This window comes from Bufo bufo, chromosome 3 (genome assembly GCF_905171765.1).
Source record: "Bufo bufo chromosome 3, aBufBuf1.1, whole genome shotgun sequence".
Classification (NCBI taxonomy): domain Eukaryota; kingdom Metazoa; phylum Chordata; class Amphibia; order Anura; family Bufonidae; genus Bufo; species Bufo bufo.
This window is the reverse complement of record NC_053391.1, coordinates 489,967,558-489,980,278: the sequence shown is the minus strand read 5'-3', so window position 1 is coordinate 489,980,278 and position 12,721 is coordinate 489,967,558. Positions and strand designations below refer to the sequence as shown.

The 12,721-nt window shown below is 42.9% G+C and overlaps 1 protein-coding gene across 1 annotated transcript in view; it reads right to left on the bottom strand.

Annotated features, from left to right (window-relative positions):
* ABCC4 (ATP binding cassette subfamily C member 4) overlaps positions 1-12,721 on the bottom strand; it is a 356,587-nt gene that overhangs the window by 40,942 nt on the left and 302,924 nt on the right. The window contains exon 27 of the mRNA XM_040425312.1: positions 2,546-2,635. Coding sequence (XP_040281246.1) covers positions 2,546-2,635 — 90 coding nt within the window. The remainder of the gene's footprint in view (positions 1-2,545; positions 2,636-12,721) is intronic.

The window sequence follows — 12,721 nt, the reverse complement described above, 5'->3', positions numbered from 1 at the left end:
GAAAACAAATGCGGTCACCGGGAGCAGGCAGTTCCGATAACAGCCCGATTAAGGCCCCCGGGGGCTGTTCTCGGAACTGCCTGCTCCCGCTGACCGCCCTTGTTTTCAGACCGGCTCGCACACAGGCACAGGTAAGGGCTTACCTGTGCCTCGCCGGACTTGTGAAAAAAGATGGCAGCCCGCATATGTTCGTGGGCGAACAATGCGAACTGGCCATCACTGAGGAGGAGGAGGACATTGGAGCACAAGCAATGTATAGCGAAATGGGTGGTTTTTCTACACAGGTGACAAGAGAGGAGGAGCAGGAGCAGCCGGAAGAGCTACAGGGCGATGAGGAAGACGAGGTAGGGGGCCCAGACACACTGTAGCAGTATGCAGTGGAGATGGAGGCAAGGAGTCCCTCTGAGTCACTTGCGCAAAAGGCTCACTTGCTTGCGTAGTGACAGCCGAATTGTCACCATTCGGCAGAGGGATGACTTCTGGCTCTCCACCTTGTAGGGCCCTTACCACCAGTCCAAAATGGGGGCCTTTTTTTTTTTTACACCCGCTGAGAGGGAGGACAAATTGAACTACTATAGAGACATCCTATGTAATCAGTTGGCCGCTGCCTATCTGTGCCATCGTCCATCCTCTCGCAGGTCTGACCAGAGGGGGCCCTCTGCGCTCACGTTCCAATGCCATGGCTGCTGGGGAGGGGTGGGGCGGCAGGAGCAGTACCAGCTCCATCAGCAGCAGCCTGAGTCTAGAGTCGCTGATTAGCAGCTTTCTTCACCCGCCTAGTGAAGAAACTACTCACCAGCAGCTAGACATAGAGCAGAACCTGAACCAGCAGGTGGTGGCATATTTGTAATGCACCCTGCCAGTCGTCATTGAAGATCCGCTGGACTACTGGACAGCCAAACTGGATTTGTGGCCGCAACTGGCAGACTTTGACCTGGAAAAGCTGTCCTGCCCAGCCAGTAGTGTGGCATCAGAGCAGGAGTTTAGTGTGGCGAGGGCCACAGTTACCCCAAGGAGAACCCGCCTGTCCACCCTAAATGTGGAGAGACTGACCTTTGTCAAGATGAATCAGGCGTGGATCAGCTGGGATTTCTACCCACCAATGCCTGATGCATCAGGCTAGATCATCCATGGTGCCACACCAACACTTTGAAAAAAAGAGACCGGTTTCTTATGGCTACTTGCCTGATGGCTACTATTCTGATGCTGCCACCCGCCTAATGCCACACATCTGATGCAAAGTGCTCATTCTTACACCCACCATCATCAGCGGGTACTGTTATTGCCACCCACCTCCACACTCTGTCACTGGGTCACTCTGTGGTCTCCTGATGCTGCTGCTACCTCCACAATATCTCACCTTGCCACTCTGTGGTCTCCTGATACCTCCACAAAATGTCACCTTGCCACTCTGTGGTGTCCTGATGCTGCTGCTACCTCCACACTCTGTCATTGTGCCACTCTGTGGTGTCCACCTCACCACTATGTCATTGGGCCACTCTGTGGACTTCTCATGTGGTTCCCACCCTCCCCACTTCATGACTGGGCCACTAGTTAGCCTTTTTGGCTTAGCTGACATCATTTACCGTATTTGACCCTTCTTCTGATCTGTCAGAAGGAAGGAAAAATTAGACGCACAACGGATCCTCTGTGTAGCAGCTGTAAGGCCTGTATGGTCCCATCAGCATTGGCTTATGATGTGGTAGCAAAAAGCAGGAGTGGGTAGAAAACACAGAAGACATGCAAATATTCTGTTCACGTGTCATCTCTGTTTTGGATACACTCCTGTTTTTTTGGGGATTAGCAATAGTGATGGATTACTGCTGACCAAATGAAAGCAGATGCTCCACAGACAGGATCAGTTTTTTTGTGGGTTTTTGTTCTGACGGATCAGAGGAAGAGCAAAATAAATCAGTGACGTCAACACAAACTTACTATTGACCCCCTCTCCACTCTGTCGGGGGGCTCTACCTGTATAAGCGTTTAATAAAACAGGTTCTGTAGACATCTACATGTGGAATCAGCTGACGACAGTGTAAAAGGAGTGCGCTTCTTCTTGGTGCCAACATCGACCTGTAAAGGCCGAATTCATACTTGAGTTATTTGGTCAGTTTTGACTCTGTGACTGCCCAAATAAGTGAAATGTGCAGTGATTCTAAGAGTGACGCCTGTCATCTGTATGTCATACGGACTCACAGTATTATTTCACTACCAAAGCAGACTCCCTATGCGTGTTACTGCAAGGAACAGTGATCTACACCACTATAAAGGCTCTCTGCAGCCAGGAAATAGCCGTTTTCTAACTAAATTTGCCGTGAATATATTCGGATCAAAAAGAATAAAAATTAAAAATAAATTGGCAAACCCGCGAATCAACTTTTTGAAAAATTCACTCATCTCTAGTAATTTCTTATAACCTTTTCAAGGGTTTTCAGCAACAGAGAGGCTTTAATTGAAGAAACATATTCTAATAAACACATGGGGAAGGAAGATATAAATGTTGCAAAGAGACAGATGACAAATCCATCTTTTTGTTTGGCAATACCTCTTCTAGAACATTCCACAGCTCATCATCAGTGTGCTTGTCAAAAGGATCAAGGTTTTTCCTCATTGTCCCAGTGAATAATACTGGCTCCTGTTATTAGAGAAACATAAAATGAAATATGTGAAAAGATAAATTATAAAAAATAAAGAATGGATAATTGTGAACGAGTATGATGTTTCTTTTGTAAAGGTTTTTCTTTGTTTGTTACCAATGGTTTTCTACTGTCATGGTAATATTTTTCCAGTTGATATTCTATTCATTTGTATTTGCAAGTATAATCCTGTAGCTGTACTTAATTGCCTGCCGTGATATAAATGTTGAGAACAGCACAGAGTCTAAAAGAGGGCACTTATCTCAGGAAAGGTTCACCTGCTTTTAAAAACCGATAAAATCACTGGACCGTTTTCTGACTGTGCCGCCGTTTTTATATTTTGGAATGTGTAGCAATGTTATATCACACAATAGTCCATTAATTAGTCGTGAAGGGGCAAACATAACAATAAATAATACAAAACAACAAACATAAGACATTGGCTTAAGGTGGTTGTACAGTGTGATCATAAGGCTATTTCTCTACTCATCCTTGGTCACCTCCCCATACAACTCCTCCACCATTGATGTGCTTGGTAGCTGTGGACTGGTGTGACTTATGGGTGTCCCCACAAAGAAAGCCTTACCAAACTAACATTTATCTAACCAATGAATAGGGGATTAATAATGCTGGCTGGATATAATCTCTTAAAGGGTACATATCATTCAAACCTACAAACTTTCTATGAATCCACACACCTTTCGCTTGGAGAGCAAAAGGACACATCGCTCAACTAATTGCTTCTGCCCCTTTATTTTAGTGATTGGTGGGGGCCAGAAATCAGAATTTAGTTAAAGTGGATGGTATGCTAACCCACTGATTTATGGTGCTTGTTACATCTGTAAAAAAAATAAAAAGTCTTGAAGACTTTAAAGTTATCAGCATTAGTAGGAAACGTTTTAGAAGGAATATAGAGGAGAGAACTATAAAGCTATCAGTTTCTGTATCAGCTGCTTTAGAGTTCAAAAGTGGTGCACTTTACACTACTTCTGACAAATCGGCATATTATGTATACAATCACAGATTTGTGTGTGGCCATTGAAGCCATCTATATACAAGGCAGTTCTAGTTGTAATGTGGAAATAAAGCACTGAGATGTTTGCCCAGCACAGGAGCAAAAGTTGTAATTGTGTGGTCTACCACTTACAGATCTTTTGCTGATTCAAGCCATTTTCATATCAAAATAACAGCACTTACAGATGACTCGGGCAGCTTTGGCGTGGCATATATTTGATAGGTTGAATAGTTAGAAAGGAGGCACACTGAAAGGCACTAAGCTCTCCAGAAAGAACTATTTCAATTCACTGCTTTCTCATTTTAAACTTAAAGGGGTTCTCTGGGATTTACATACTGATAACCTATCTTCAGGATGGGTCATCAATATGAGATTGGCAGGGGTCCGCTTAGGCCTCTTTCTAGGCCACGTAACGTCACATTCATCAGTTACAAGAACTAAGAATAGGGCTGACCTGCAATACAAAGCATAGGCGCTAAACGATCCACCACGCTGTGCTTGGTAAGCCGCGAGGAGGCCACGGCGCTCACAGAAGCACTGCAGTCTCTTCAAACGGCTGATCGGCAGGGGTGCTGTGAGTAGGCCCCCAACAATCTTATATTGATGGGAATCGCTCCTCCCTCATATACTTTGCATTGGCCAGTGTGATAGACCGATGGTAACAAATGGCGATCAACGCGTTTACTGTCAATCAGCACTTGTCCTGCCTGAACATCATGCAGTAATAGGTCCCTTAGACTATAAACTGTGGTATTAAAATGACATGCCTTTGAGAGATGTCCTTAGTTATGTAAGAATTTATGCTATGACACTTCTAAATAAAAAAAATATGTTCATTGCTGTTTTAATCTCGTAATTCACTGAAGTGTTTTCAGCCGGAATTAGCTGCATATTAAACACATTTGGAAACCCAGTTTTATTTTCTCCGTTACATCATGAGTTTTATTAATTAGGCTGGCAAATAAAACCCTGTATAGCAACAGCAACAACATGACTTAAGAAATACTGGCAAACAAAATGTTTTCTGAAACCACAATATGCAAAAAAATTATTTTAGGATTACTTAAAGGGGTTGTCTCACTTCAGCAAATGGCATGTATAATGTAGAGAAAGGGGGGAACTAACTCTCCCTAGGGATTGATCACCTTAATCAGGGTGAGGAGACTTATAGGCCATACATGCTCCTCTGGAATTCTGGGAGGGAAGGGATGCAAACCAGATGTAAGGCAGCTATCCTATAAGTCAACGTTCAGCTTTTAAAATAAGCCTCGAGAATGTAGAGAAAGTTACTATAAGACACTTACTAATGTTCATGTTGACTCAATCAAAGCTTATGGAACTGAATACTATTTTTGGGTATTCATACAAATACCCCAACAGAAGGGCAGCTGGGGAGTGGGGTAAGTGTAACCTATTTGAGGGGCCTGGGCATTAGGGGGGCCCCCTTTAAGGACAACATAAACTAGTGACAGATCCCATTAGCAAAATGCTGGGTCACTTTCTTTGACTGACCCAGCCATTTTGCCAAAATCTTATAAGAGCCCCAGCACATGCAGATGAGTCCTGAATATTGAGGAGCTCCTGGCTTCCTCCACCTGCTGCTAATGCAGTTGGAAAGAAACTGTCAATCAGTGGTAGGGGTGGAAGAAGCAAGAAGCTCATGAATATCAGGACTCATTTGCATGTGCTAGAGCTGTTAGTGCATAAACCTGAAGACAGATTCCCTTTAAGTGCAGAATCATTCCTTTAACGTGTACCTATCTAGCTATGGCAAAGTTTTCCTCATCCTAACATACAGATGCAGCCGAGCTAAACTTGACTCTGATAACACGTCACGCCATGACAAAAGCCATTTAAAGCCATTGAAACGTCAGTTAACATTTTCTTGCCATTCTTTAGTTAACGTGTTTACCATCAAGTTTGGCTCAGCTGCATCTGTATGCATACTGTACATATAGTAATCACTGAGCAATGTGCATAAATGTCATGCTTTATTCTTCTAAAGTGAAGCGATGATGTGGTTTTTATAAATGTAATACGGTTAAGACAAAGACAAACATCAAACACTATAACGACAAGGTTATTGTAAAGTAACAATTACTTGCATCAATAGTTCATGTTATTCCTGGAACACCCCTTTAAAGGGAATCTGTCAGCAGTTTTATGCTGCTAGTGTCTAACAGCTCCAGCACATGCCAATGAGTCCTGATATTCATGAGCTCACGGCTCTCCCCGCCCCCTGCCTCTGATTGACAGTTTTGTTCCATACGAGTCAGCAGCTCATGAATATGGGGACTTATTCGGCATATACTCGAGTTGTTTAGTACAAGATTTTAGCAAAATGAAAGTGACCCAGCATTTTGCTAAGGAGACTTCTCACTAGTTTAAGTTGCCCTTAGTTAGGACACCATAAAACTGGTGATAGATACCCTTTACTTTATTATCACAATTAAATAAAGTGATCAATTAAGACTCAAAAACAAGGTAAAAATAGAAAGAAATACTACTCTAGATGGTCAATACCCTCACATGTGTTACTCTAGAGATGGCCATACACAGTCTTAAGGTAATTAAGACAAATTCAACCAAAATAAATGTTTGTTGGTTGAAATTTGAAGTTTTAAAGATAAATCGGGATATTCATCAAAATTGGTGTAAAGGAAAACTGGCTTAGTTGATCATAGCAGTCAATCCACCTTTCATTTTTTCAGAGCTCCTTCGGAAAATGAAAGGTGGAATCTGACTGGTTGCTATGGGCAACTAAAGCAGTTTTTCTTTACACTAGTTTTGCTAAATCTCCCCCATAGTTTTAAGTCTTAGGGGCTGTTCACACAACACAAATTGTTGGCGGAATTTTGGTGCAGACACTAAGACCAAATTTTGCCTGTGGCCGTGTGGTGTCTGGCTCCCATGGTTTCCAATGGGAAGCAGCGCTGCAGATCGTGCCCCTTCTTGTCAGGACGGCTTTCCACTTGCGGCTTAGCTCCATTCAAAGGGGCTAAGCCATGAGCGGGTCTGTGGCCTGTAAAGTGATCAACCATTTTATGCGGTAAATTTTAACAGAGTCAACATCTGCCATATGAAAGGCCCTTTTGACTGGGTTTCTATTTCACTGCTGTTCAGATCTGCTCAGTTTTCTTGTCTCTGGGTACATCCGTTTTTTCGTGTTAGGGGCAGGATTTTAGGTATTTCCATATCTTTAGGTGCAGTGAGGGTCCGAGTTCAGGGATAGAGAAAGTTTCAGGGAATCAGGTCCAGTTTTTGTCTGTTAACCTGGTTATCTTCATCTGTCTGCTCCATTACCAGACCAACGTCTCTACCACAACCATCATCATTCAGTTCTTGTCATCTATTGGCGAGTTTCTATTTTGGGGTATTTGTTATCTGAAAGTGTTGAAATGTGGTTCATAGCATAGTTAGGCTACATTCACACGAACAAATTATGTTTCAGTGTCCGTTTTTTTTTTTTTTGCGGATAGGCTGCAGACCCATTCATTTCAATTGGTCCGTGTACTATCCACATCCGTATGTCCGTTCCGTAGCCCCACATAAAAAAAAATAAAACAAGGATAGGCATTGTTACAATGGATCCACAAAAAAAACGGATGCCATACAGAACCTCATCTGTTTTTTTTTGTTTGTTTTTTTGCGGATCCGCAATTTGCAGACCGCAAAACACCTACAGTTGTGTGAATGTAGCCTTATTGCGACCATCCAGTTGCTACACAACTAGTTTTTTAAGGCCTGCATACCAAGAGACACTGACGTACGCGGGAAAGGAAACTGCGATAGGGGAAGTCCAGGTTTGCAGTCTAATTAAAAAACAGTGTTGTTACAGTTGGCTGCCAAATTCCATTCCAACTGTATTTCAGGTACCTTTAAAGGGGTTGTCTCATCTCGCTGGGAAACCGCAGAGCACCCCGACACAGTGCACGAGAGCTACTGAAACGGCGTAGCACAGCAAGCCATGGCATTCTCCAGCCGGGAGGTGATCAGAACTAAGTCTCATCTCGCCTTAGTAACAGCGAGATGAGACAACCTGTTTAATTTAGACTATCCTATATTACCCTACATAGTTCCTCTACAGCCTATTTACATTTGAGATCTGGAGTGGTCTTCTTCCATTTACACAACTGACTCATATCTGCTTAATTTAGTAATGCACCAATTAATACCCATCTCTTCTAGCGGCCATCTTCTACTTATAAATATTGCTGTTTTTTTTTAAATCAGATCCCTATACACATTTTATCTCCCATTATTATTCCGTTTTTAGTCAGACACATAAGGCTACTTTCACACCTGTGTTTGGTGCGGATCCATCTTGTATCCGCACAGACGGATCCGCACCGATAATGCAAACGCTTGTATCCGTTCAGAACGGATCCATTTGCATTATTCTTAAAAAAAAAAAAAAAGTCTGAGTCAAAACGGATCCGTCCTGACTTACATTGAAAGTCAAAGGGGGACGGATACGTTTTCAATTGCACCATATTGTGTCAGTGAAAACGGATCCGTCCCCATTGACTTACACTGTAAGTCAGGACGGATCCGTTTGGCTACGCATAGTCAGGCGGACACCAAAACGCTGCAAGCAGTGTTTTGGTGTCTGCCTCAAAAGCGGAACGGAGACCAAACTGATGCATTCTGAAAGGATCCTTATCCATTCAGAATGCATTGGGGCTGAACTGATCCGTTTTGGGCCGCGGACACAGAAACGCCAGTGTGAAAGTAGCCTAAGTCTGCCATTCCATAACATCGAACTAAAGCTCATAGACGTCCAATAATGAAAAATAGTATACTTTATTAGTTACAAAAAATCTATGGATAATAAATACCATAAAAAAAGGCCTCTGAACAATTGGCCCTTCGAACGCTGGAGGACCTCTTGTCTGAACAAGAAAGTGGGGCAAAAGGCGATGTACCACCTATATTGAAACAAAAATCTCAAAAGGTTCCTCCTCTGTCATTGTGCCCAGCGATTGACCTATTTGTCAAACTGGTCAGCAATGACTGAAAAAATACCTAGGATGGTTTGTGGTGACAATCTAACTAGGGCACAACGACAGAGTTTGGAGAAACTGAAGAGTATACCAGATGTTATATACAAACCTGCCGATAAAGGTGGAAATTTGGTTGCATGGCCTCGTAAAATATATCTAACTGAGGCGTACAAACAACTGAATAACAGTACATGTTACCAGAAACTAACATACAACCCTTTATTGTCCTTTAGAGATGAACTGATGAAGATTTTGGGGGTGGCCTTGGAGAAGAACATCATCTCCAAGGATCTATATGATGTCCTCAGCGTCCGGGAGCCCACCATTCCAACGGTATATTTACTTCCCAAAATTCATAAAAATCCACGCATACCACCAGGTAGGCCAATAATTTCGGGCCAGGGAAGTTTGGTAGAGAGCATTTGCAAATTCATAGACCACCACCTGAAACCGATGGTGGAATTACTACCATCGTATATACGGGACAAATCGGATTTGTTGCAAAAACTACAGGGGATATGTTTGGAAGAGAACACCTTACTGGTAACGTGCAATGTAGAGTCCCTATACACTAGTATTAAGCATTCGGTTGGACTCCAGTCAGTTGAGTTTTTTCAGGGAACGGCCTCCTTTTTATTACAACTACTTCGGTTTGTGTTGACCAGTAATTTTTTTAACCTTTAATGGGTCCTTCTTCCTGCAGCTCCAGGGGACAGCGATGGGGGGCGGCCTGTGCGCCCTCATATGCTAATTTGTTCCTGGGGCTGTGGGAGAGGGACCTATTTATGTCAGATGGACATCTCATCATGGACCGCGCCATTTTTTGGGAGCGGTACATAGACAACGTTTTCCTTATCTGGCAGGGTACTCCTGAATGTTTACAGGAATTGTTTGAGATCCTCAACACAAATACACGCAACATTAGGCTTAGGGCTCTTTCACACTTGCGTTGTCCGGATCCGGCGTGCACTCCACTTGCCGGAATTACACTCCGGATCCGGAAAAACGCAAGTGTACTGAAAGCATTTGAAGACGGAACAGTCTTCAAAATGCTTTCAGTGTTACTATGGCACCCAGGACGCTATTAAAGTCCTGGCTGCCATGCGGGGAGCGGGGGAGCAGTATACTTACAGTCCGTGCGGCTCCCGGGGCGCTCCAGAATGACGTCAGAGCGCCCCATGCGCATGGATGCCGTGTCCAATGCGATCACATGATCCATGCGCTTGGGGCGCCCTGACGTCACTCTGAAGCGCCCCGGGAGCCGCACGGACGGCAAGTATGCTGCTCCTCCGCTCCCCGCTACACTTTACCATGGCTGCCAGGACTTTAGCGTCCCGGCAGCCATGGTAACCATTCAGAAAAAGCTAAATGTCGGCTCCGGCAATGCGCCGAAACGACGTTTAGCTTAAGGCCGGATCCCCTTGGCCTGTGAGTTCCAGCCCCCTGGATCTCACAGGCAGGAAGTCTGTAAGTGCATTACAGTCTGTAATACAGAAGTATTGTCATGCATTGTAAAGGGGATCAAACCCCAAAAAGTTGAAGTCCCAGAGTGGGACAAAACAATAAAGTTAAAGAAAAAAGGTTTAAAAAATAAAGTTTAAAAAAATAAAATACTAAAATTAAACGTTTCAAGTAAAAAATAAAATAAAAAATCCTTTTGCCAAAATAAAGGCAAAAATGTTTTGCAAAAATTAGGGGAAAAAAGAAAAGTACACATAATAGGTATCGCCGAATCTGTATCGACCGGCTCTATAAAATGATCACATTACCTAAACCCTCAGGTGAACACAGTCAAAAAAATAAAATAAAAACTACGCTAAATAAACCATTTTTTGGTCACCTTACATCACTAAACCAAGTATACTTGCGGTGACACTGGCATCTTAACGGGTGTCACAGACAGCAGAGCTCTCCAGGCACCCGTCAGGGGACCAATCACAGTGTTCCGCGATCTGAGTGACGAATCGCAGCACTAGCTGCTTGCCGTCAGGCAAGAATCATCCAGCGCAGCTCCGATCTCCTCATTGTGACAGTGTCACGTTCAGGTGTGGGAGGGAAACACCACACTGAACATAGGAGGGAAAGGGGTGAGGGAGTAAGGCCTGGAAACTAGGGAAAGGAGATGGACACCACCTAGTAAAACCCTAATCGAAGTCCTGACTAACTACCAGTATGAACAGACCCCAGAGGTAGGCGAGTTCATACACAGGAATACCTAGTGTCCTAACTCTCCTTATAGGACCCTGGTACTAATGACAGGACTGAGACAACCTGTTCCTCCAAAAGGAAGGATGAACAGCAGTCTCCCTCAGGCCTTAATACAAATGAAAAAAAAAAGCAACACACAATAACCCAAATAACCCAAATAAAATACAAAAGAGAAAGACAACACTTAACTTCAAGTGGCTATGGCAGCACCAGGAACTCAGTCGTCGAGATCCACACACCAGCTATTCACAACTCAAACAGAAGCTTTAAACCAGATAGCATAGTTGGAGAAACAACAATAAATAGAGAAGGTTAAATTACCATAATAGCAACACCTGGGGATAGAAGGTGTGGCAAGCACCAGAAACAACACAGATGTCATTTGATCCAAACGGAAAACATGTCAGACCAAACCACGTGTTGCCAGTCTCACAGATCTCCTGCCACCTGTCGCGGGAACGTCCGTGACAGACAGTTACACTTCAGGAGATCGGAGCTGTACTGCCCTGGTCTCCAGTCAGAGTGCCCCCAAGCAAATAAACACCCCACAGTTGCCCCAAACACACACTGTTCCCCCAACACCCTATCCTCCAACCACCCTTCCTCCCCACAGAACTTCATTTTTTTTTTGTTTATTTTATAAAATAGTGTACTATAGCTAGCCAGGTAGCTTGAAATAGTTGAGGTTAGAGTTAGGCATTTATAAAAAAAAATAAAAAAAATAGAATTATATAATTTAAAAAAAAAAATAAAAAAATATATATATATATATATATATATATATATATATATATATATATATATATATATATATATAAAAATCACTGGTAATTAGATAGTTTTAGTTAGTTCACCAGAGTACTGGCAGTTAGCTAGAAATAGTTTAGGCATTTGAAAAAATCAACAATAATATATATAACATTACTGGTAATTAGCCGTAGTTATATATATATATATATATTTATATTGCATCATATAAAATGGTTGACAGAGGAGGCATATGCATTTATCTGTTCTTATCTGTTCGAGACAGAACAGTTTAAAATTTCGTCATTGTCCGCTAACACTAGTGATGACGAGACAGCAAAGTTGCAGATGAGACTCTTTGCCTGGCACTAGCGCCATTTACCCCGAATGGATGCCCACAGAGTCATATACTCAGTCTGTTCCAGAATTTTATTCTGTCACAGGCATGTGCTATGATGTTATGGGGTTTAGAATGGTGGAATTTTTTAAAATCTTATCAGCAGAACTGCTAAATTTGATGGTTGATTGGTCTAAGTTATACGCTGCTCAATTCATCGCTAGTCAACCCACCTCATATTACGCCAAGAATTGCGTATGGTGCCCTGTTGTTGTGGCGGACATTTTAAAATTTTGGGGCCACCGTCTAAATATGGGTCTCATAAAAAAAAAAACACTATTAGATCTTATTGGTCATGTGTTGTACGAGTAATGACAAGACTGCGATTACTTCATTTCACTGACAACACACAGTGCCCCCCACGTGATGACCCCAGCCATGACAGGCTTTATAAAATTAGGCCTCTTATAAATTATTGAAATGAAAAATTTAAAGAGGCCTACACCCAAGAAAAGAATATTGCCGTGGACGAGTCACTTGTCCTTTTTGAAGGCAGGCTTCAATTTCGCCAATATTTGCCAAGGAAGAGGGTACGATTTGGGCAAAAAATGTATAAGCTCTGTGAGAGCGGATCTGGCTACACCTATAAATTGAGTTTATGAAGGCAAAGATAACCCAGTTTTGCCCTCCTGAATGCCCCCCTTGCCTCAATGTGGCAGGTAAAATAGCGTGGGATCTCTTGCACCCTCTTTTAGATATGGGGTACCACTTGTAC